This window comes from Eleginops maclovinus, chromosome 2 (assembly GCF_036324505.1).
Source record: "Eleginops maclovinus isolate JMC-PN-2008 ecotype Puerto Natales chromosome 2, JC_Emac_rtc_rv5, whole genome shotgun sequence".
NCBI classification, from domain to species: Eukaryota; Metazoa; Chordata; class Actinopteri; order Perciformes; family Eleginopidae; genus Eleginops; species Eleginops maclovinus.
In genome coordinates this window covers 11,584,717-11,610,999 of record NC_086350.1, presented here as the reverse complement: position 1 = coordinate 11,610,999, position 26,283 = coordinate 11,584,717, and the positions used below count along the sequence as shown (strand labels likewise).

At 41.7% G+C, this 26,283-nt stretch overlaps 1 protein-coding gene across 2 annotated transcripts; it reads right to left on the bottom strand.

Moving 5' to 3' along the window:
- Window positions 1-1,170: 1,170 nt before the first annotated feature.
- On the bottom strand, window positions 1,171-9,496 carry LOC134883289 (circadian-associated transcriptional repressor). 2 transcript variants are annotated; one of them, XM_063911597.1, is made up of 6 exons: window positions 9,331-9,496; window positions 6,766-7,225; window positions 6,359-6,434; window positions 5,593-5,671; window positions 3,564-3,690; window positions 1,171-2,759 (listed from the first exon to the last, which is right to left on the bottom strand). In XM_063911597.1, exons 2-6 carry the CDS (start codon window positions 7,183-7,185, stop codon window positions 2,376-2,378), a joined length of 1,086 nt encoding a protein of 361 aa, XP_063767667.1. In that variant the 5' UTR covers window positions 7,186-7,225; window positions 9,331-9,496; the 3' UTR covers window positions 1,171-2,375. The 2 variants fall into 2 exon arrangements, with proteins under 2 accessions (XP_063767667.1, XP_063767676.1); XM_063911606.1 differs by having other exon boundaries at window positions 9,270-9,493.
- Between the last annotated feature and the right edge of the window lie 16,787 nt (window positions 9,497-26,283).

The following is a 26,283-nucleotide window of genomic DNA, read 5'->3' as shown; positions in this document are numbered from 1 at the left end:
AATTCACCAAGGAAAATAATTAGTAAAAGCAAGCAGCATTATATTGTGGTTTTTAAGTCGGTTTTCCAAACGAGAGAGAGGGGGGAAATGAAGTAGCTTTCATGGCATTTTGTGTTAACCACAGGGATAATCACAATGGAGGATAAATCTATGGTGAATTTAGACTCCAAAACATTCCTCCTTGAACTGAACTCCGGTGCATTCGATAATCGACCCTTTAAGCAACTAAGAGTGAGTGTGACGCTTTCCTTTCCCCCTATAGATGGCAGTATTTGGTTTTAGATTGGGTGACTGAAGTAGTTTTTTTATTTTATTCTTGTTGGCAGAAATACTCCATGTCTATTGCCAGTGTGGTTAAAGTTTCTCAGAAGCTCCAGGCAGAAAATGATGTCTTAGATCACAAAGAACTGAAGTCTGTTTGACTGCCACAGAAAGGAAATGCAGCAGTCATAATCTCTTCATTTTTCTGCAGTAGATGGCTCATTGCCTTTTCCCGAAACGTGCATTCCTGTTATTCCTTCTTTTCTTTTTTCTTTCTTACCGTTAGTATTACATATATGTCTATCATTGCCTCTGTAATTATCATTCTGTGAGTTGTCAGTGTCTCATTGTCTGGGTTGTACAAGCAGGTCACAAAGTTGGCTGGTTTGCCAACAGGCATGTGAAAGTGCATATGGAAAATAATAAATACCACTTTCACATTCTGGGAAGTGCGAAGTGATAATGAGCAGGTAAATTTCACTGCACGTTCACTTGTTCTGTATGTCAGAGCTGATGTGCTGAAAATTACATACTGCTTTATGAACCATAAATCTTATTATTCCTTCGGGAAGTAAGCTCTCTTTGAGTGTTCCCAGTCTATTCACCCAATAATTGGTCTAATGGTGACATAAATCAGATCTATGAGACTAACAAATTCCTTTTGCTGACACAGTTGTACTTTTCTGCGGTGCCTTACCCTCTGCCTTTTTGTGTTACTGCAAAGTGCTGCTGGATATAAAACTCAACATAAAAGTGAAAAAAGCTGAGCGGAACATTAAAACTAATAAGACAACTAGGTGGCATGTGGAAAATGTGCCTCAAACCTTGAGCTATTGCTGATTCCCTGCACATAAGATAACTTCAAAGAGCCTACATGTAAGAAGAACTCACAATAAAACAATCCGAGCCTTTTTGCATCAAACAAATATAACCACGTTTATTTTGAAAGTATAAAATGTCACACTATAAAGGCCACTTTTCAGGGTAAATCGACAACCTTTTCCGTAAGATTTACACAGAGAAATACCTTGTCCCTCTCTGCTGGTCTAACATACTGTCTAGTTCTGTGGCAAAATAAAATAATTGTTCTACTCCACCACAGAAAGTCGTTGGCAAGATCTGAATAATTTACTCGTTACAGGAAATGGCAGGAGAGTGAGAATTCCTGCTTTGTACATCCCACCGAGGAGCAGTTATTCTGAACGGTTCTCTCTTCATCAAACCGGCTTACAGGCACAGCTTGACGTTACAGGCACTGTTTGCCTTCTACTGGGAGACTCGAAGAAGAAATCTGCAGTTGACATTCTTTACAATGGCACCAGTCAGGCCCATGATTGCATCCCCATGGAGAGAGCATCCTCTGTTTGTACAAGCAGAACGACTCGTACTGCAGACCTCGCAGTGCGTGTCAGAGGCCGTTTGGCTCCCTGCAGATCTGCTGAGGTGTTCAGACTTTGAGCATACCGTTCACATTCCTACTCAGTAACTGTGACGTGGTGCCCGCTGAGGTAGAACAGTTGTACCAAAAGACTTATTTATAAAGTATACAAATGAGTAACAGTCACATCAATAAACTTAAGATTGGAGTCATGGGGTCTGGAGGGTGGGGTTGAGAGAAATCATCACATTTATGCCACAATATGTAGACCACCTACATGTCTGGATATCTGAAAAATCCTTTCGAACTTAAGCTACTCCTGCAATTATTTACCTTTCAGGCATAATGGCGGTTTCACAGATACTCTGCATTATTGCATCTACAGGTCAGTGGGAACGGTTCAGTTGTGGAATCAGGGGCTCCAGAGATCTCGGCATCTATCCTCTCCACTCTCACACACGCTATTCAGGAGTGCAAAACAAAAAAACTGAGTAAGTCAAAAAAAGGGGAAACTAAAGCAGACACTTGTTATGTCAGAGAGGGCACATTTCCATACAGAGTACAACATGTCCGTCAACACTCCTCCACGTTACAGTGGACTCTGTGACGTCCCTTTTGGAGTCTCCTGTCTCCCCCGAAGGCTGGAATGGCGAGCTGACTGGCTCCCGGCATGGTGGGCAAGGCTAGGCTGGGTCTGTGCGGTGCTTACAGCCGGACCCCCAGCCGTCTGTGTGGACTAGGACCAGCTGCTGTCTGTCAAAGCCCCCGTCCCCTTGCAGATGATGCTTTCTGTTGATTTGAGGAGCCTCTCTAGACAGGGTGCGTTGATTTTGCTCGGCGGAGGGCCTCTGGGCACTGAGTCTGTCTTAGCGTGGCTGTCCGTGCTGGAGGACACGGCGCTGTCCTGCGTTAGGTCTTCGGGGAGCTGCGGGAGCCTGGGGCCGGCCTGAGCCTGCTCTGCTACAGGGGAGCAGATGGGTGAGGTGTGGAGCCACTTCAGGTTACTGGCAGAGTAAGCTCCAGGAGGAGTGAGGTCGGTGACTCTCAGGGTTTGGACGCCGGCTGCAGGATCACTGACGGTGACAGGGCTCACGACTGCAGTGACGCTTACTGGAGATAGCTTGTGTAAAAGATAGAAACACACTTTGATTTAATGATTTGATAGTTTATTATTAAGAGACATTGTCCATTAATCAACAAGAATACTGTAAATGAGCAGAGAAATGCACCTGAATGTCCATAGGATGAAAGCAACACATAAAACTGGACCCAATACAGTGGGATTTAAAATAGTAGGCATGTTCGACGATGTTCTAATTAAAAAAGACAGATTTCTTTTGCCCACTTGAAGGGGGCACAAAAAATATGACACTGACTTATTCTATCCTTACTAAGAGACTGAAATGTAAGCAAACAGATGCCTAATTCAGAAGACAGAGCTGCAAAAACACTTATTTGAAAATGTGTTTTCATTTGAACTGTTCCTTTACACTGTTTATAAGTTATCTTGCTCATTGCTTGCTTAATCTGACTGATGCTTTGAATGCTTTGTTGTGGTGACTGAAATAAAATGAAGAGTACATTAAAACCATGTTTATGGGAGGGTTTGTCAGGATTAGCCACAGAAATGATTCTTAACCAATTAAAAGCCAAGGAATGTTCCAGAGTATTCTTACCTTTCTTATCCCCTTAGGAACACTCCCTCCAAAATTACCTTTTCTCCTGTCATTGTTCTTAGCCAACCTAAGACTGTGGTAATACCTCAGTAAAAATAGCTGCTAATCCCTCCATCCCAGTCCCAGACCTGTGATTAAATAATAATAGATATTTTATCCCTCTTTCGCTGAATCGTCACCACTCTTGGCAGAAGGCCTCCTCCACAAAAGAGATGTTGCATAACAGTTCTGCTTTTGTAAGGCTTTACCTTCGGTTTCTTGGTAGGAATGGCTTCCTCTGTCCGGGGATCAGCAAGTTGATCGTTGAGCTTTACATCAGGGAACCAGCTCTTCAGCATTTCTTCCATTTTAAGAATAATATTAATATATTTTTCCCTGGAAAGATGAAGGAAAGAGAAACAGAGGGAGAAATTTAGTCACATTTTACCAATCATCTTTTCCGTTGAATCTTAATTCACAATCAAAATCAAACTGGAAACAGGCAATCTCGAACAGTAGACTAACACTTCACTCACTTAGCAAAGCCTGCACTCCATATGTTTGTGTGTCTGTGTGTGTTTGAGGGGGGGGGGTTGTCTTAAGCACATTTCTATTTCTCACATGTTTCGAGCTCACACGTGGCCTGATGTATAATAGTTCCGCTCGCCTCTAAATATAAAACCCCAAAGCCACATCGGTCTCCAACAGCGTCACTGTGAAAATAAACTAATCATGGTGACGCAGTTTGCGTGTGAGGTGTGTAACAGGGTACAGCGCCCCATTAACTCCCACCCGTGAAAACCAGATGGTGGGTAGGGATTAGCCTGTGTCATATGATCAGGACCTTCCTGCTGTACTCCATTCAGTGCATGTTAAATTCATGTGAAAGATTATCTGCAACAGTGACTGCTAAAAAAGTCACTTTGATCCTATCAACCATTGTGTTGCTGCAGGGGCGGCCAGCTGGCAATACAGAGCAGGCACAGGGAGAAACGGAGGGAGGTAGGGAGGGAAGGAGGTAGGGAGGGGTTTGGTCCACCTTCCAGCCTCTGTCCCGGCTGTTTGCGGGGAGGCTGCCACACCCACTCTTTGTCTCCCATATGAGGGCAGCAGCTGGTGGGTGAGGGCTCCAATTAGTCTGCGCCAGACTCAGCAGCACTTAATCTTATATCAGTCTACCATTTCATCCTATATCAGTGTAGCATGATGCTTTGCCCTACATACAGGTGCCAGAAGTGCTGCTTAAAATTCAGAGGGAAGATGCTACATGAAGCAGCTACTTCAGACCGTCAGTGCCGTGTGATATTGTGAATATGATCATAACGAGCTATACTTCTATTCTGTTTTTTATCAAACTGATTGTTTGATTGCAATCAACACAAGATAGCTTGACAACAGTTCAGACAATTGATATTTACCGGTGCCAGCTTCTGATCTGAATGTAAGCTATATCCTCCTTTTTTTTTGTTGTTTTTTTTGGCAAACGAGGCAAGCAATTTGAACACCTGAAATTGGGCATTTCACATTATTTGACTTTTTATAGACTAAATCCATAAATTAAGTAATAAAAAAAAAAGGAAGCTAGTTGATGCAGCCCTAGTCAATATTAATTTAAAGGAAATTGAATTAGTTGAATTTATTTTAATTGAGTTACTGAACGTGCGGCTTAACACGTGTGAAGAGTCAAGCTTAGCCAGGAAGCAATATATTTGTATTATTATAGTGGTATTGATTTCAACCCAATTTTTTTTTGTGTGTACAGTGTATTCAGAGACTTGAGAGCGTAATAATGGCAATAATTGGCTGTTTTATGATTCAAAAATATTAACAACATCAATAAATGTACACACGACTGTATTTCAGGGACAAAGACTTTCTCCTTTAAAGTGGTGATATCATATCCCATTATACCATCTGGCCAGTGGAGCGCTAATCAAGCAGACACAAGTGTGCTGCTCCCACAGTGGAGGGTGATACATTTTTAACAAGATGCCCTGCTAAAGCGAGACCCAGCCATCCCTGCAGTAAATGTATTCTGAGTGTGTGGGGGTAGCGGCCACTCACAGGGCAACCTGCTGTGAGCCATGTGTCACAGACATGTTGTCGACCACTTTGACCCAAGACAGAAAGCACCCTATGTTAGGTTGAGGGTATTGTAGTTGTGATCAGTGAAGGCAACATACTTGCACAGGCAACACAGATTTTAATGAAGCACACATAACCCAGTATCTGTTTGTAGCTACAAAAACACACACTGAATATCATTGTCTGTATGTGGGTCATGCTGAGGACACTTACCCCATGCAGGGGTTCTGCAGGACACCCATGATCCTCTGAATCCTGTCCATGGCCACGCTCTCCTGGAAACTGCTTAGTCCTGGAAAAGAATAAAGTCGTACCGTGAGCCACATGAACTGTGCTGACAGCAGGCCTGAGTCTGTGCAGCAGATGGATTGTGTGAAATGTGTGTGTGGAGGAGCAGACTCCCTGCCTCTGTGGCCAGGAAGTGTTGGGTCACACAAGGTTTGACAAAGTTCCCACATGAAGCAGTTTTCAGAGTCTGTTTGTACATGGCACTTTCTTCCAGAAATCCTTATAATGCCTATCAGGAGACTCGCTAACAGCAGCTGCTTTAGTGGAGACTGTGGTACAGTATGTTCTCACTCCTCTCTGCCAACAGCTAATTTACGAGGAGGTCCGAACCGTGATACTGCCTCGAACTGGCATAGAAATAAGATTAAGATGTGCTCTTATTAAAGAGGGACATTTTTTTTTAAAGTTGCCAAGAAGCGTTACGCATAACCAGCTCCATTATAAAAGATAGACACATGCACACACAGGAAATAGTTGTGGTTTCTTGATAAACAATCAATAAATGGTTCAGTCATCTTAATCTCAAATATCAGGGGCACATTTTCCAGGAAATGTGGCATGTTGTCTATCCAGTCTATTGTTAATGTTGTTGGTTTTTCTAAGACAGAAAACATACATAGAGACTAAACTAAGGAATGGTTGAGTTAAACAGCGTGATACTACTGCAAGAGATTATAAATGAGCGACTTACGTTCTCTGTATCTCCCCGACCGAAGGCCATTCAAGATCGATGACAGTGGATGAATGTAGCATTGTAGCTCCATGCACTGAAAACAAAAATAAGAGTCATTTGTAGGTGATATCAACCCACAAATCGGTGTTCATATTAATATAAAAGTTGCTGAAAATGATTTAGATAACAGCCAAACTCCGCGCCTACTGTTCTGTTGATTGAAGTTTGATTTATGATAACATAACTCCTTTAGCTCCTAAGAAAAGCATTACTTATCCAGGTTATAGTTACAGGGGAGAGTCAGTTTTACTGGAAATGTGATGCATGACTCAAAACCAGCAGGGGAGACGACATAGGTGATAGGGCATGCTCTAGTTTTGCTGACACTGTTAAACACCTCCTGTGTGAAAGTCAGAGTTGCTCACCTTTCTGTGGAAAATTTGGTTCTTCTCTGACACATTGGAAATGAGCTGCCGTTCCTTGCACTCCTCCTCTGCGGAGCTGTGAGGTCTCTTCAGTGCTTGCTGAGTGTTTTTGCCATTCGTTTTTTCTCCATGTTGTGTTTTACACAGTCCAATGGCGCTGTCTCTTGTCTCTATGCAGCTTGAGGGTAATCCCCGGCTGGAGGCTTCTGTGACCTCGCTCCAGTTGCAGTCGCCCTCCTTCACCTCGCTGCCCCAGCGGCAGCTGCTGTCAGATGGGCCAAGGTGTGGCGGGTTGCTGGGGGATGAAGGATCCTCTGTGTGGTTGTGCTTTCCTGTGCAGTCAGACTCCTGTTCGCTCTCGTTGTCCTCATTGTCACTAGCCAGCCAGTCAATGGAGTTGTCCGAATCTGTAGCAGACATCCTTGGCTGTAGGCTCTAACTCGCACTGACCATCACTGACCTGACAGACAGAAAGCCATGGTTACTAATGCAACAATAGAGAAAATAAATAATCACCCAGCCACATATGCTACAACACTGGTTTGCCTAGAAGTAAAATAAAAACATGAAACAGACATGAATAAAGGCTTCCACACAGCGAGCCTACTGTGAGCAGATGGTGGCAGTGAGACCACAGTTGTTCAAGCCACAATGACCTGTTTATTTTACCGATGCAACACCTGAGCCAGTAAACACAGACTAGCCACTTTTCACAGCAAACACCAAACATTCAAGGGTCCATAATTATCCAGCTAATACCCCCAGACCCTCAGATCTTTTCTCTCTTGCATTTTTTTCATTATAAAATTCCACATCGTGAAAAGAACAAAGACATAAAATCTACATTTTACAATCGATAGCCTGAGCGTTTCCCTTCATTCAGCTGCCAGCTGCTACCACCAAAATCATTCATAAACATTGTTAGCTTGTTTATTCAAAGGGGGCAGGGGACTGCCACCATGACGACCAGCGTCTCAGACAGACCTCCCATCAACATTAGTGACACCACTGTGGGGGGAAAGGATTTTAGAAAATGAGAGCCTGGCACTGATTGTTCCCAACATGAAGAATGCCTGGAGAATAAAAACTCTTCAGACTAAATTCAATGTCACGGATGTTTCATTTCTTTGTGGGATCTTAGGATCTTTCCAACATGTTTCCTCAGTGATTAGAGGATAAAAGGAAGTGAGAATAAAGATTTTCAGCATAGGGATTATTTTCTGTGTTTTGAGTGCTTAACGCCTGGCATGTCTCCTGCCTCCTGTGAAGTCTGAGGGAAGGAGAGTTAATTGCTCCCTTGGTCTTTGTCACAGAACGACCACCTTCTGATCTTATTGTTACGGAGGAGGGTGGAGCAGAGATTGACTGATTTACAAGCCCCAACAAAACAGACGCAAAAAAAGTTTCTGTCTGAAGGTTATAATAATGCTTCAGGGAGACAACAGCTGACCAATTTTAGTGAGAAAATAACGATAAGGAGCTAGATTAGCAAACATTAGAGGGAAGAGCTGTAAAAAAATGCTGAGTTCATTTCTACTTGGAAATAAACAATTGTTGTATTCAAGATGCTCAGCATCATATATATATCTGACACTGTTTTATTATCACATCCAAGGGCTGAATACATATTACTATTAATTACTACTAATTTAATTGGTTATATATGCATTACTATATCTTGATAAGTCATATAAAAAAAGTTATTAATCATTTAAATTCAAAATCCATCATCAAACTATTCTAAATATTACATCGTATTACATATATTATTAAATCTTATCATACATCCTGAAATAAAAGTCTATTCTCGGTCTCATGTTTGTGTCTGCAAGACACACCAACACCAATTTCTTGGCAAATTCATAATATGCAACAGTCCATATAATTTATGATAATGATATCATTTGTCAGATTGAATTATTTTAAAACCACATTCACATACCACACTTGTTCCAATAGTCCATTTGAGTACACCACGCAGGCCTTCAATATTTCAAACTGAAATACAGACTATTTACTGATAACATCTACTTAAACATGTGGTTTAAAAAAACACACATTTCTTAATAAAATTCCCTCATAGCAGAAATCCGTTATGATATCCATGTCTACCTGTGTGGAAGGGCCACACTAATAGAGATGCCCACTACTTCACACATATACATTCTGATACAGAAGAACAGAAACACATTAGGAATATTTCCCTCATTCAAAGATTAAACATTATTATCTCTTCTCAGTGAAAACGAAAAGGGAATTAACTGATTTGTGAGCCTAAATGCAGGTTTCAAAACAGTTAGGTAACAGACACAATAGACTTCCTCATCAGGCATGGCAAATTTGGCAGCAGGCACTGTTATAATAAATTGTATTTAACCAGGAATACACACGAGACTAATCATCACTGTCACACCTTTATCTGCCATTTTATAGCTGTTAATCCTTCTATACAAATACATATCGGCGCCAAATTCCTCTGGCCAAATCCTAAATAAATGTCTCACCTCCACACACACAGGTGATCAGTGATGTGTATCAGGGAGGAGAAGATCAGAGGGTGCGTACCTTCCCAGGATGGAGCAACTGTTCCGTTGTTCAGCGGTAAATCCAGCAGCAGTGTGGGGCAGAGAGCAGCTGATGTGTCGGACGTGCGGTGTGTGAGAGTGTGAGTGTGTGAGGACACGGTGCAGCCAGCTATCCGCCCGTGTTGCTTCTCCCAAGGCAACGTGTCTGGGAGGGCGGGATTAGCGGGGACCGGCTCTCTCATTTGCTCCTCAAACTCCCCCAACCGACAAATCAGCGTCAGCTCCCGGTGCAGCAGCGGAGCGATAGGCGAGGCCGGTTTACATATGCAAATGAGATGGAAATGACACAAACACGTGGACACGCGGATCGGTTTCATTTCAGCAGCTGGGCAAAAAGTCAACCCAGGGCTAGTTTGGGTCACTGCAGGCGTTCTCCAGCCTTATATCATCCGGGTGATGAGGACTGACTTGTGGCATGTCTGTGAACCGAGCAGAGTGGTAAAGACACAGTCAGCAGATTCAGGGAAAACAGTGATATTTCATGAGAGCAGACTATTGTATTTGAAATGAAAGTCAGGAAGTGTGGTGGTCCACACAGTCTCGCTTTTAAATTCAGATTATATTTGCAGTGGTGGAGGAAGTTTGTACATCATTTAGCATTGCCAAAATTCTCAACCAATAACATGTTAAAAACAGTATGAAAATCTAAAATACTCCATAGACAGAATAGTCTACGATGTGTTTAAGTTTTAACCACTTTATATTCCTTTTGGCACTGTCCACTATTTTAAATTGTCCGAATTGATAAACTAAAGAAATGTTTTGTGCATCAAATGTTGTTCTAAAAAAGCTTTATTATAGCTTTAAGGTGAAACATGGTGGATAAAAAAAAAAAAGGATAAAATGAAAATCCTCGATAAAGTAGGCCTTGAGGTATCTCATACTCGCTCTTAAACACAGAACATATTCCTTTAAAAAAATATATACTCAGTCTCCACATTGTAATAACTTGATAAATTCCTAAACATTGAGATTCAATTGTCATTGTTTCATGTTACCAGTCGTTCAAGTATATAATTTCATTTAAAACAAAAGTAGTTGTAATTGATAAGGCAATTCATATTCTGAGAGTTTTTTAAAAATCTTAATTTCTTTCCTTTGTTGGCTACAGCCTGGGCGTGACTCACAGGACCTCTGTTTGACTGAGAGGGGGAGAAATCAGGGGCCCTCTGCCAGACGTGCATCCTGATCCTGGAGCCAACCGTGAGTCACAAACCCTCTCTCAGCAAATGTGATCCCAATGTGCATTTGGGAGACAGCCACCTACAGAAAGCATAACCTTCCCCCTCCTCGTGTCCTTCAATTCAACACAAGGGCAAACAGAATTTAAAAACTGCAGTGAGCAGAGGTCGCATGTGAAAAAGCACTGTGAGATGTTTGCAGAGCCAAAAACCCTGCCCAGGAGATGCTAGGTACAAAAGGTATCTGAAATAAAAAGCCAAAGGACTTCTTTGGCTGTCTTTCTTTGATGAGCCTTCTCCATTGTAATGTGCAATGAGCGTATGTGGCTATGACTACCTGAGGAGCATGCAGGTCAAATCGAGCACGGTGTACTGACGCTTGATGTACTTCTTTGCTATTGTGCCTAAAATCATACCCTGCTGTGTACGATACTCCACAGACACCACAGCACCAATGTAGTCTGTAAGAGCAACATGCCTGCTGTGAGCCACTCATGGTGAATTAATTGTCTCGTAAGCTACAATCTATTAAACGTCACATAAACAGTTTCCTGTCCTGTTCTGCTCCCCAGTACCAGATCCTCCCACGACCCCAGACTCTGCGACGCTCCGAGTCTGCTGAACTCTCATTTCCCTTTTTTGCCTTCAAGCCTCCCATGACACTGCGGAGTACATCTCATCCACTTCAAAGCACAGGAAAAAGACATCTACATTTGTAGGTGGGGGGGGGGGGGGGGGGGGGTGTACATGAGATATTTCATGCACATCCATGCCGTGCTTTAAACTATAGAGACACAGAAGACAATGTAGAAAAGCAATGTTTGCGTTTATATAACAGATTAGAACAGCTACTCAAACGTCTTTTGTTTAACGTGTTAAAGCACAGATTGTTCTGAATGTCTTAGTAAATCTTCTTTGTCATCTCTGGGAACTTTATGTATTTACAATAATCCAGCTCCATTCAGCTGCCCTGCAATTTGTCATCCACATACAGAACAACAGCAGCAATTTGCAATCTCCTCACAAAAGGAACTCTTTTATCTTTGCATTCTCCTCTCAGGATCCGGGATGAGTCACTCAACACAAACTGGCGCTGTGATTTTCAATTTGTCAGAGAGGCTGGCTGATTCTGTATTCCACAGGGACTGGATGTCTCCCACTCTCATTCATAAAAAATGAAAGCCAAATCAATGCCCCACGCCCATTTTATTACAGGGCATACTCTGAACATCTGTCCTAACCCACCCTTTTGGAATACGCAGCATGTGTGCGTGGGTGAACATCAGTGCCACGCCTCACCCTCTGGATCGAGAATGTTTCGAACCCCGGTATTGGAATTTGTATATGTGTGTACACTCTACAGTAGCGTACAATCTGATTGTAGTCTTCAGACGGGGTGGCTGGTCTAAAGCAATAGCTAACTATTGAAAATATTCAGTTGAGTGTGGAGCGCTTGCTGATAGCTACAGTTGACTATCTGTGCTGTACATCAAGAGAACGTGTCCTTACCTGTAAGCTGCAAGTGTATACGGTTGTGAGAGTGTTTGGGTGCTGCTGGCAGGGCGGCAGGTTTGTGTGTGACTTGTCTTTCTAACAGCTGTCCCCTGCAATGAGCTGTTCATGACTCAGCTTGATGGATCCAGGTTTGAGGCCATGTTCTTTTCTCTACCCAAATGTGGACCTTTACTGATGTGTGTGTGTGTGTGTGTGTGCTACACCGTGCAGGACGTCTTTCAATTTGGTACCACAATCAGCGTGCTTCAAAAGGCACTGTTCACATTTAACTGCTTACCACTAATAGCTGGAGCGTTACCCAGGCACGGGTTTGTGTTTGAGCTCAGAGGGAGGAGAAGACCGACTGGTATGTTCATTACTGTGTAAGCAACAAGTGAAGCTGCTGGAAAGCACACAAAACAATTCAAACATGTGAGGCATGAGGAAAATGAAAAAGACCCATGGACTTCATGAACACAATTGATGGTAGGATGTAATTTGTGGTTCTGTCAGTGATTCAAAGCTCTGACAGGATTACATAATTCTCCCTGTTTAGTTTAAGGCCTTGGAGCAGCTGCTCACCTCTCTTGATATATAAATTGAGCATGTCTGCCCTTTCAATGCATTAAACCTTATTACAATCGAGCTGAAACAGAAACATTCTACCTTGAGTGTCAGACTACATTTTTCTTAAGCCCACTCTTATTTCATAATGATTTGTACATGTTACACATAACAGCAAATCATGATGGACTGAATTTTACAATCTAAGCAAGTGAGCTTCTTGCATAATTTTGGCAAAGCTCCCCTGAGTCCGGACTCTGTAACTCTTGTTAATCTTGGTTAGAAAACGTGTCTTCCACTTCTCTCCAGTGTAGCTCACTCCTCCAGATATGTCATCATGTTACAGTAAATGCTAGTTCAGCCCAGTTAACCCCACCCACACACCAGAAATGTGACTGCACGTAGTGAGGGCACGCTGCAGCAGTGTGAGGAGGAGGGGGGGGGGAGCACCAGTTGTGTGTGGCAAGGAACAGCCAATAGCATTTAGAGTTGGTGTGAGAGGTTATGCAGTCAGAGGCAAAGCGATACTGGGCACATTTTTGTGGCTTTAAAGGGCTGGACTTCCGGCGCCGCATCGTGTACCCTCCTTCTCCCTTTGTGGCTTCTTCCCGGTCCGACTCCACTCAGTCACATGCTCATCAGTCAGAGAGAAGTCTCCCTGACTATTTTTCACACACAGTTCACATGCAGGCACTTGAGAAAGTCTGGCAGCGAATCACTGTCAAATGTGTGTGTGTGTGTTTGTGTGTGTCTTTAGACTCTCTCTAATGTCTAAACGGCTGCCAGAGCAGCTCAAGCGACAGTGGGATATCTATCTGCAGGACTGAATGTTACATGTGACTGGGGTATACTTTAACTGGGTTATGTAAGTGCTCCAGCCTGCACTCTCCACGCACAGATGAGGAGGGCTACGCATGATGCAGAGCACTGTGAGCTCAACACAAGCATTACCTTCGCACACTGAACCATTCCTTCACTTGGTTTGAACTTGGGGCCAGCGCTCAATTCACAGACTGGCTTTTGGTCTTTGTTTCCACTTCAAAAAGGTATATTAAGATAGACTACTCTATTGTGATTCATTTGTATTACTGATTATCTTTTAATTCATATTGATTTCAGATGATGTAAGACTTTGAGCAAGTAGCAGTATAATCTAATAATAATGTGAAGGTTAGGGTTACATAAGCCGATTTCAGAGAAAAATTGCTCCTCTCTGACTTTTCTGCCATTGTTGGATTCATCTGAGGGTTGTGAGCACGTGGTGTGACATAAGCAGATCATTGAGTATCATTACGTGTAGACACGGGACAGACACTTCTCCGTAGGTTTGACCATTACTTCAGGCTCGCTGTGGAGAGCTGTAAACAGACGAGCCTCCAAATCCACGTCCAATGTGGAACTACCCACGCTCCCTCTGCTAGGACTTTTATGGGATCATAATGTGGGCGTTTTAGTGCGAGATCCTATCTAAAAGTGATGCGATATGTGCTGATAATTTCTTTGTAGGCAGCCATCCAACCGCAGTTGGAGAGGAGCTGATGATCATAGCGCTTTCATAGCAGAGTTTTGACCTAAAACTTCCTCACAGGCCTGCTCAGACAGCTTCACAGATGTGCACTTTCAGAGGTTTAAAGAGATGTTTCAATGATAAAAGAAAACACTAGGATTATTACAAACATCAATGCAAAGGTAAACCTAAGATACCTTTTGTTCTATCTTGTCTTTGTGTCTAAATTACTACATTTGATGAAACAAACAAAGCCGAATTTGGCTGCATGCCTCTTGAACCTAAATAATGCAACACTCGCTTAAGCTTGGTTGCAAACTTAAGGTATTTTGTCACCATGGATTTTGGCTTGTCAGGCAGTTTGTGAAATAAGTGAAAAGTCTCTTCCTCAGTTCATAGGAATAAGCATGACAAACACTAACACAGACACACAGCCAAGGACAGATGAAAGGCAAAACAAGATGAGTAGACTGACATAAATAAAGAGAGAAAACAAAACAAATAAGTGAAGGAAAGAGTAAAGGAAAGCAGTGATAACGGCTCTCATGAGGCAAAGCATTTTCTCATTACCGTCTACAGTAGAAGTATACCTATAAAGTACATTCGGTTGTGAATCTGCAGACATCAACCGTACTGAAGCATCTGAGCCTGTTTGTTCAAAATAAAACAATCTTCCGCACATTATATTCTTAGTGAAGCCAATTATGTTTTAGATTATGTCGACTGTCAATACTAACGTTTGTCAGGGCTCTGAGCTGACAGGGAGCGTGGTGAGTTTATCCAGGAGGCAGAATTTAAGAGGGAGTTTTCACCTTGAGATGCCTCAGTCACCCCTCACTGCTGTAGCAGAGCAGCAGACATGCATGAGTCACCCATTCAGAGTTACTTTAGTCTGTTAAGAGTCAGTCCTCAGAAATGTCCATCCAGAACTGATCTTTAATAGCAGGGGTTGTTTGTGGCTAGCACGTGTCCCGGGCCCTGCTCCAGGTGTGATGTTTCTGCTCTCCTCACCAATAGGAGCAGCAAAGCTCAACCATGGGCTTTATGCTTTCTTTTTCTTTTTTTATTACTGCTGCTGCAGTCGTACACTTGCATAACATTGTGAGGCCCACATTAGGCTCTTTTGTTTGAATGTCATCCCAACCTTTTCAAGGGAAAAAAATACCTGGCATCTCTCCAGCTTTTTTCAGAAGAGCACTGCTGAGATTCAACAAGGCCAACAGAGAGGAGTCTGCTGCTTCTGCACCATCACATCCTCTGGAACAGGAACACCAAAAGGGCACTCTTGTGACAACCACAGGACACACACTCCTGCACTGAAGCTGCTGAAATGAGGCCGCACATATGCAAGGACTTCCAAATGTGAACAACATTACCGTAAAACCATACAGCGGATTAGCACGGCCACTGAGTATACAGAGATGAAGATACATATAGCAAGAGAAAAGCCTGGGGGGTTTGATAAGGTAAGGGGGAGGACAGGTGTCAATGTGTGCAGAAATTACATGTGGAAGGAGCCAAGAGGGTCTGCCTTACTGCTGCTGTGTCCAGACAATCCCCCCCCCCCCCCCCCCCCGTGCAGCTTTGTGCTTATTCTGGCAAACACGTGACACACACACACAATCATAGGCTACGTTATATCACTCTACATACACAACTAATCCTGTTTCTGCCCCCTCACTGACCTGTTAGCACATTTAAACACCTAACTTTTATTTTATTAGGCATTTTAACACCTTATTCCGTCAGTCAGTCTCCCATAACGTCACCCCCCCACCCCACATGCACACTCACTCCCTATGTCTTGTCATTCCGTCATGCCCACAAGACACATGTGCAAACATCCTTCCTCCATGTGATCTTCAGCACGTTGACTTTTATAGAATAGAGCGTCCTCTTTAAGTTCTTACATAGCTGCATAGGTATTTGAAAATGCAGCATGCACAGGAATGCATGATTTACAGCCGTTGTTACATTTTGTACAGCTGTTCTTTAATATAAGGCTTTTGAAGAGAATGAATATGTCGATAGTCACAGCCTTTTATTCTGTCAATACAGTAAGTGCTTTAAGAGCAACTCACAGTCAAGTAAAAGAGAGAGCCAGATGATTCAGACAGCCATTTCTGCTGCCACTGGCATCGTAGCTAATTGGTATAGCTAAGACGTTTTTACGTCATATTTTTGAGTACATTTTCAGGTCTGTGACTCAATATTTAGGCTTGAAACAACTGGAGACCTGAGCCTTTAAATGTGTAAAAAGACAGCATTAGGATAGACAAAGGAAATAAAAAAACTAAAATTGCACAATCCCTATGAAGGCCTACAATACAGAAACTACTGAGTGTGTATTATACCGTATTCATATCAGTAGGAAGTGATTTAAGACAGCTCAAGATTCACCCAAATTGAATGAAACAATGAATTAATGTAATTAATAACACCTGAGCTTTTCCTATCATGTTTCCTGTTACTTCATTAACACCTGCTCGGTTTCAGTCACGTGATTATGATGACGCGCGAAGGTGGCGAGATTTCAGATGGAGGCCAGGAAGTAAAAATTGAGAATACGTCTATGGAGGAAACTGTTGCAGAGTCCGTATTGTACAGATTTAGATCCAGTTTCAAGACAAAGATACAAGCAATTAATTAACAAATATCGTTGGCCGTGACCCGTATCTCATGAAGATGAGTGAGTTTTCCACACAAATCTAAAGATGTGCCGACAATCGAGGCTGTTGATATCACAAACTATCTGGTGCTTCAGACATCCTACTACACCAACCAGCAGATGAAAGCCTATAAAAGTCTGGAGGCATATGACTTTTTTGTCAGCGGGTGGGTCCACAGCCTCGGTACCAAACGGCTCCACAATGATTATCGTTTGGTCTTCACCAGGGTGAGTGTTTGTTGGAAGATATCCGCCGTGACGTCTGTCAGTTCGTGCATGGCAACAGGACATTTATGGAGACAGGGACGGTGTTGGATGAAGGGAAGAGTGGACGACCGAGAACATCTGAGGAAAACGTCCATCGTGTAAGACAAACCTTTGATCGTTCTCTCGATCCTTACGTACTACTGCACGTACGCGTACGTGTGTGAAAACCTAATTTGAGGTTTGCATAGATTTCTGACGATCACATTTGTAATATTTAATAATAATGCTGGTTACACATCTTAGTACAGTTCTTTACCGTGATCATTTAATGTCCCATTCCCACTGATGCCCTCTGATTGTGGGTTGTCAGCTGGCTGCTTCGGTTCGGAGCTCTCGGCTGTCTGCTTCATATCCGGGCTCTCAGCTGTCAGTTGGAGATCCAACATAGCCTCTGCACATTCCGACTGTGTTTGTTGGTCTTCCTTGAGCTTCATCCTCTGCTCTCGTTGAAGAGATGCCTCTGATTTGGGCTTAGTTTTTTGGTAACCGAGGTTGACCGTCGGAGCCCAGTCTACCGACTCAACGTCACTCAAAGCGCTAGGGCAGGCTAAAAAGTCCCAATGAAGTCCATATTAGACTACCGGCAACTTAATGATCATTACTAGGTAAATGAGCATTTAACAACAACCTAATGCTATATAAACAAAGCCACAAAAACCAAGTTAGCTAGCTAACATACCTCTGACGAAGTGGTCGCTGCAGACACGGGCATTATCAGACTCTGCTCCTCCCGACCACAGACGTAGGTTTAAAAGCAACTTTTTACGGCTTAGTTCTGAGAGCTTTTTACATTTATCACCTTTGTGAATGACAATCTTTGGTAAACATCTTTTCCTTTTTCTCGGTTAGAACGATTGGAGCAGCCGTAAACTACACAAAACATGGGCATTTTTTCGGACGGCAGATCCTCAGAAGCTACTTCACCTCCTGCCCTCCATCTGAATTTCGCGCTCTCGCGATGCAGCAATGTGACGTCACGTGAAACCAACCTATATGGGTAAGGCATGACAGTGTGTAAGAGCAAGGACCCTGTAACACCTTAATAGACTGTTTCCACAATTAATGTCAACAATTACACCTGTGCTTTTCCTGTTATAAGTTATATCTTACTTTCTAAAATATCTGATTACACATCAACATTTCAATCTCATATTAACCTATCCGCATATCAAATGGAATCAAAGATCAATGCGTGCAACATCTAAATATGTTCTCTAATCATGTGACTGATCATACTCCTTTCATACTTGCCTTAATTATAATGTCAATATTTGAGCAGATGTCGGATAGTATATTCAAAGCCTACTGTACACCTGGCACATACCTAAATGAAACATACTGTGCTCATAAATAGAAAAAGATTTCCTAATTGGACTTTGAGATAATTGAAGATAAGTGAAAGTAAGATGGAGGTAATGCATATTTCATATAACAATGTTTTATAAAAGTATTCTAATAAAAAACATATGCTCCTTTCTGTTGACACTATCCTGGCCTGTGAACTGGGTGTGTAAAGTCCGGAAAATTCCAGGTTTGTTTTGGAGAGGAGCAATGGCGAGTGTTTACTCCTCCATCTCTAGAGACACTAACTAGGTCAAGCGCAAATGAATCTGCCAACAGCCTATAGAGTGGTGGTGACAGGGGGAGATTTGAGGGGGTTCTGTTGACTTTGGGCACAAACCTCATTGTAGGGACGAAACTCTAAACTCTAACTAAATTTAGCTCAAGCCTCCCACATGGCCCATTAACTTTCCACGGAGGTCTGAAATCACGCAGCATTCATTGGACCTCAGCTTAAGGGGATCGTGGTTAAACAGTTTAATGGTCACACAGCACACAGCTTATTATGTGTTGCCACAAACTCAGCCAGTCAAGGACACTCAACATTAAAACCATTTATCGGGCACAATCTACCTTTGCTGTAAGCCCCAAGACTTTTAGTCTCTACCCATAAAGCTTATGGGTAGTAGCCTTTTTTCTGTGTTGGCTTGCATACCCCCAAGTTAAGCCCATCCTCTCTGTGGTATTTTCATTACGTCAGCAAAACATGATCATATCACTGTGGGTAATTTTCCAGATAAAGTTTTACAACTTCCTCTTACTGTAGATATAAATCTCTGTCTGCAATCAGGATCAAATTTCTCCTTTTATTCCACTAAATAGCAAAAGACATCTTCAAACAGTACAGAAGAAACTAGCGTGCAGTTATTTGCGAAGCAGACAGCAGCATGCAATATTGGTCTAGCAAGCAGAGGAAACCATATAGTTATGTAAGGAGGATATGATGTAATGGAAACAAACATAAAAGGTACCTCTCAGACACATGTTCATGATGGTAAAGAGGCGTGACAAAGGGGAAATAACCCCACACTTTGAGTGTGACATGTGATCCTCAGGAGGACAGGTTTCAGCCAAATGTTTTAAGCTAATTTTTCGGGTCTGTTGTTTCACAAGGTCAGAGGGTTCAGTGTCACAGATGGCTCAGCCCAAGAGCCAAGGAGGGGGTATTTCTCTTTGCAGGTCAACGGCTTTGTGTACATTTGTTTGAGTATGTGCAAAATGTAGCCTATGTGTGTGGACCAACGTGCATTAGTGTGTTTCTTTTGGCTTCCCAATTGTTTTAAGAGCAATTAATTAGTGGTTTGGTGTGTATCTCTGAATGGAAACTTATTTTTCTATTTTACAAAATAATTTATTTTGAAGGCATGCGGTTAAAATATTTATGTCATAGTGGAGTTGAAAAGTAATCAATTTAGAGCCAACTGAGAATTGAGCTTCAATACAATTAATTTTTTTAAATCTCCATTTGTAACAATAAATAACATCTGATGTGTATCATAACAACTTCTCTCTTGCAGCTGACACAGAGCCACTTAAAGTAAAACGTGTAACACACAGGGACCTGTCATTGGCCTCAGTCGTTCTTTAAGATTCATCTGTGGTGTTTGTTGAGACTTACATTTCCACCCCTGCTGAGACTTCACATAAAAGCACTCACACTGATTCACTGTGTATTCTTTGTTTGTCTGGTTTATTCTAACTTAAGAGTAAATTCATGTGATGTGATAAAGATTATGAGATAAATTCAAATCTTCTCAAGCATCTGCTAGAACCATCATATTAAATTTTACTGACAGTTTCCTGGTATGTATTTAGAGCCAGCAGCAACCCTCACGCCAAAAAATGAAGCCCACGCAGAAGTGCCAAAAATTCAGTTCCTCGAATGGCAATTTGAGGCTGGCTCCGAAACCAAGTCAATCCCCATAGACCCACAAACCGCTGAAATAAACAAGTTTACCGCCTGGTACTAGAAACGGATTTGGTCTGTGTAGCCAATTCTCACTATTTATATGCATTCCTCATTTTGTACAGAGGAGTATTTTAATAAAAGTCACCTGTTTTATTAATATTAAGGCTTTAAATTCAGCGTGGTCACTTCCAGTGAGTGACAACTTGGGTGTTGTTAAAGGTTAGCTGCTAGCTCTCTGCTGCGTTACCCCCGCCCGCCTCAGCTCCACCTGTCTGCACATTTTAGGAATTTTTAAGTAATGGGCTGTCATCCTGGCAAAGATTGCAATGTCAGTGCCTCAGCCTTTAAATTTAACACGTCTCTTCAGAAACCTATAGGGGAAGTCAAGGAGACTACGTCCATATTTATCCAGGGTATGATAAAGGAACAGGTTAAAGTTTTAAGGAAATATGCTTTTCTAAGATGAGAAGAATGATAACTCCCAATGCAAGGTAAACACATGTAGCTACCACCATGCAGAAGCCAGTTCGCTTAGTTTAGCATAAAGACAGGAAACAGAAGTGAAAAGCAAGGCTCGTTTTCCCCAGAAGTAACTAAATCTGCCTCCAACTATTGATTGGAATTGAGTTGCCATGCAACCAGCAACAACTAGCCTAGTTACTGCTCCGAGCCAAGTAACAGTCACGCTCATAACGGCAACCCTAAGTGACAAACGACACCTTTAGTGTTCACACGTGTTTATGCAAATTTGGCAAACAGGATATAACTTGTAACTAGTGAGCTTTAGAGATTCTGGACAGCTCCCGTTACCTTTGGACAAGGCCGGGCAGATAAGACAGATAGAGCAGCTGTTTGCAGATTGTATGCTTATATAAGGTAATCCAAGGTGGTGTAACAACAAATATGAACATGGTATCAATCTTCTAATATATTTGCATGCCCCCCCCCCCTATTCTATTCCCCTTTCGATACTTCTTGTCAATCACTTTCAGAAATAGAGCAAATGAGACACCAACTCAGCTACTTACTCTTTAACAGTGAAGTCTAAACATCCATTAGCGAGAGAGTGAATACACAGTGGCATGTTGTTAATCAATCTGTGGACTCGACACAAACTCAAACTGTCAGCTGGACTTGACAGATGTTTATTGAACTTAGTGCCTAAAAATGTACTCAGTAAGTAATAAGGTAGAACAAACTCTTGTATGTTGATACCAAATGTCAAATGTGCAAATTCAGTTAAACCACAAGGAAAGATTATTTTTAGTTTACAGTAATGTTTCAAACATGTTCTTTTTCCATCACGTCGTTGGTAAGCAGTTATTGAAATACAATAGGGTGCTGCTGATTTGGCAGCATAAGCAAGTGCCTTGTCATTTACTTAAGCTGTATTGACAGGAAACATCTACTAGTTATTCTTAAAGCGCCTGGCCCGACATGACCTTTGGCTTTGCCTTTTGAAGAGAATGTAACAAGACACATAGTGAAATATGAGGTCTAAGCCTAACCTGACCTCACCACGAGCCAGCTAAAATGCCACAGCTGAGCCAAATATCTTGCAGGAAATCATGAGAATGAGGTCAGAGGTCCCTGGGTTCACTAGGACACGCGTCATGTTGCTCTGCTGTAAAGTGACCACGACCGGTAATGGAAAGAAACATTTAATCAAGTTCATTTAAACACAGTTTTATGAGGTATGTGTGCTTAACTTCCATCTTGTACTACTATTTACTTCTAATCTGCTAAACCTCACAGGGAAGTCTTGATTGTTTTACTCCACTATAACCAGCTAGAGTTATTTTTGCATATTGTTGTCATACGAGAGCATGTGAATAGCTTTTAAAACATGATAAATCTCCAAAATCTCCCTCTTTTTAATTAATTTAGTCAATAAAGCTGTATTTTCTTCTAAAAAGTGGAAGAAGAAAATCTTCCAATGTGGTAAGAGAAGTTTAACCTGTTTTCCAGACCAATCAACTTGTTCAAGAAATTTGAGAAATTATCTTTTACATAACTAGAACTGACTGGTACTTCATCCTGTTTTATTCTCTCTTGATTCAATATGCATACATTTGTTACCAGAGGTGTTGTCAACAAGTTGAATTGAAACAAAATAAGGTTTCAGAAATAGATTGCTTAATATTTATTGAGAGTGAATAAGATTTAAGTTTGTGCAGGATTTAAGGCACAACAATCTAAAAAGGTATTTGACATTAGCTGTATCTCAAGTACATGAGACAGCAAGAATGCTGCTTATATGAATGCATCCCTGATAATCATCTTATGATACAAATGTATAAATAACATTTATAATAATAAGAAAGCTATTGTAAGACAATTTTGCAAACCCAATTTTGTAAGTAAACGATCTACACCAATAAAGATTTAGTTCACATGCAGGTTTAGAATTATTATTTAGTTTGACAGGTAGTTGATAACACAGTGAGGCTACAATCACATAATGGACAGGACAGTTTCAAAGCTTTTCCTACTCGTGCCAAACAGCGTGTATGCACTTCTATGGTTTTGTCTTCATTCTGCCATGTCATAAAGCAGGTGAAGGTAATTGACCATGACAACATAACAATGAGCACAACAATGTTCACGGCTGACCTCTAACAGAACATATAGTAGACAGGGAACTTTAGTGGCTGATTAGTCTAATAACGCTGCATTCCTTAAGTTTAGAAACCTATTACTGAGATTCTTATCCTTTCCATCCATGTTTCCGATGCAAATCGAGCGCTGACAACAGTAGAGTGATCAGAATATGAACCCAAGTTGAAAGCCTGTCATTATAAGTAGCACGCTAGTGTGCCCATGCTGTGACTCACAAGCGTACTTCATTCAGCCTCCCACTCCTATCTGCACATGTCATCTGCTGCTATGTCCTTCATCCATGCTCACGTCAGAGGAGGCTTGCTGTCCTCCTACATCCCCTGCAGAGTGCAACCAGTTGGATAGGAAGCCCGGTCCAAGTAAGCAACCTCTCTGCAGAGAGCTGTGATCGACAGCAGACTCTGAGGGCTTTAACACTGCCTGTCTAATTACCAGGCCTCATGGGGGACGAGCAAAACAGCACACGGTGTACGATATCAGCTCAGTGTGCTCTTTCATATCGTGCGCTGCGTTTGATTGTGTCCTTGCCTGAAGTCTAGCCAAGAAGCATCATCAGAGCCTTCGTCGTCTGCCCCTTCAGTGCTCCTGTTACTCCCTCACATGTGCTCTGGCCGGCGCTCAGCAGGCTTTGTGGATGCTCTGACAGACGGAAACAGAAATAGACCCGTCCTCTGGCTCACAGGGGAGCAGTAGCCCCACTTTTGTGTGCTCTTGCCTCATATTTCGCGTGTGCCTCGGGCCAAAACAAGTTAGCGAAGAACCACAGGGAAATCAAATTTGGAATTATTAGATCATACTGAATGTATCGGGGGAGAAAGAGAAATGTGTGCATAAATACATATTGTTGTGAAAATAAGTTGATCTCTGAAGTTTTTCTTGAGTCTGTCAAAAACTACATCTGGAACATTTAAATTTGAAATGACACAAAATGAGGATGCTCTATTCACCTCGCATCACGTTTTGTAAAAATAAATCCAATAACCTGTGGGTCTGTTTTAATCTGCAGCATTATACATTGAGAGACAAACTAGCTCTGAATAAATGTAATGAGAAAATCAAAGCAATGCCATTAGTGTGGCATCAGATTACTGATCTGAAGGCGTCCCTTTTTAGAGGTGTTACATGATGCTTTCTGGGTGAGAGGAAAGGAAGTGGCAGTAAGAACTTAAGTGGAAACTGAGTCTGCTCAAGGCCAGCGGGATGTAGAATATACATTATCCGTATTGAAGTTTCTTTTTTCAGTAATTTACCAACAAATGTTTCAAATTGGAAATGGACAGAGTGTATATTCGGTACATACTCACTCAGAATTTCATACCGGTTTCACAGCATGGATAAGTGGGAGGTGAGAGACCGTCAACAAATGATTCAAAGCTCCGTCTGTGATGTGGCTCCTGCGTCTTATTCTGGTTGTCATATTGTGACAGACACAAACATTGTCTCTTACCGGGACCTCCATGTCCTTGAGCCAGCCTTCCTTCAACAATGTGGCTTTGCATAATCTTTTTTTACCTCTATCTCCTCTTCTGCTGCGTGACCATCTCTTTTCAACACCTTACACAATTTAAGTATGTATGGGCGGAGAAATAACACACTCTCTGGTTCTGAATCCAGCATTGAAAGACCTGAATATGCTGTGTTGCCAGACATTTTGTAATAAAAATATCTTCGAATTAATGCAGCAGGAAATATGGAGAATTGGAGAAGACTCTTTTTTTCTTTTAACAATTTTTATTTGAATTTTCAAGTTATATTGCACTTTGTTAGCAGCACACATTGGTCATAAATGTACACAAACATAAAATGGCTGCAATATCCAGCTGAATTCCAATTTCCCTTGCCCATCCCTCCCAATCCCACCCAATCAACCCTCCCCAGCAATCCCAGCTGTCCCCTCGAGTTCGAGAATTAAGACTCTTAAATCAAGACAGTTGCCTCAAACCTCTGAAACGTTATCAAATTAGCCCATCTGCAGACTTGATCCCAATGACATATAGCACTGGTGTTAAAGCCCACCGATGCAATAAGCTAAACGTCCTTTAAAAGAAGCCTCAAGGAGCAGGATTTCTAATCCAAAGCATTTCTATCCAAGCATCAGCTTAAAAAAACAGCTGCATCTAAACTGTGATATTTACATATAAAAAAAGATATTCAATCTGGTTGGATAAAGTATTACATAGATATTTGATCTCAAATGCATAAATATACACTATTCAATGTGTACTTAAAATATATCATGCTATATTATATAATAACCTCTATTTATATTACACTTGACAGAGACCTTGTAAGAGGTATCTAATCAACTAAAGTGTGCGCAGCGCTTGCATGAATATTCCCACGTGATAAAGAGGTAGAAAGTGAAGAATTTACAACATGTTTCATAAAGAAGGAGATAACACATGTGTCCACTGTCTAGACCACATTACTCATCCTCACTGTAGAGTTTTACAGCTTACTGCCCAGGCTCTGAGGCTCAAATGCTCTGGTTGTAAAAAGTAGCACAGTTACTGATTATTTGCTTCAACCCAATGACTCTGCATCTGTTACCACACTGAGGCTCAGGACATCCTACTCCATTATTGAGGTGGAGTACAGTAAAGCCTCTCCCTCTATCACGGACTCGCAAAAAAAGTATTCAATAAACACAAGTCCCCCTCTTTTTCCTAACTCACTTCTTCTGAAGTCTCTACACCCTCCCTCATCCCATCCATGGGTGAGTAATCAGTGGGTGGACACTTGAAATGCCTCCCATGGCTGACCTTATAAGGCTGTCAGGAAACGGCTGATTTCAAGTTTCAGGGCTCAAATGACTACCCTTTTCACTTTACCTCCATAGCTTCAGTCCCCCTCTATCTGTTACAGCAGCATCGTCCCTCTGGGGGATAGGCCCGTGCTACTGGCTCCACAAAGGCCTTCTCGCAGCATGAATCCTGAAGATAAGATGCTAGATTTAGTGCCTGCTGACACCCTGAAAGGCTTTATGTTATATGGTCAGTGGTGGAAGAAGAACCTAAATCTTTAAAACTAAATTGTTCAAGTACTATGTTACAGATAACAGTCCTGCATTCAAAATCTTACTATATTATATACTAAAAGTACCAACAGTAAAAGTACTCCTTATATGTTACGGCCCATTTCAGATATTAAAATGACTGGATTATGATTATTGATTAGTATGCTTATCAGAGCTGGTAAAGGTAGATACAATATTAATTAGTATATATACTGCTGCTGGATATCTTAACCTGTAACTATATATTATAGTTGTTTAAACATTTAAATTGTATTAGCTAATCATCTAAAAAGTTAGAGATACTAAAAGCTGTCAGATAAATGTAAATTGACTCAGGTTAAGTACAAGTATACCCTTAAATTGTACT

Coding starts and splice junctions, on each gene's coding strand:
- LOC134883289 (XM_063911597.1), bottom strand. CDS start 7,185: ATGTCTGCTACAGATTCGGACAACTCCATTGACTGGCTGGCTAGTGAC. Junction 6,435..6,765: donor ACCAAATTTTCCACAGAAAG/GTGAGCAACTCT, acceptor TTTTGTTTTCAG/TGCATGGAGCTACAATGCTA. Junction 3,691..5,592: donor CTGCAGAACCCCTGCATGGG/GTAAGTGTCCTC, acceptor TCATCTTTCCAG/GGAAAAATATATTAATATTA.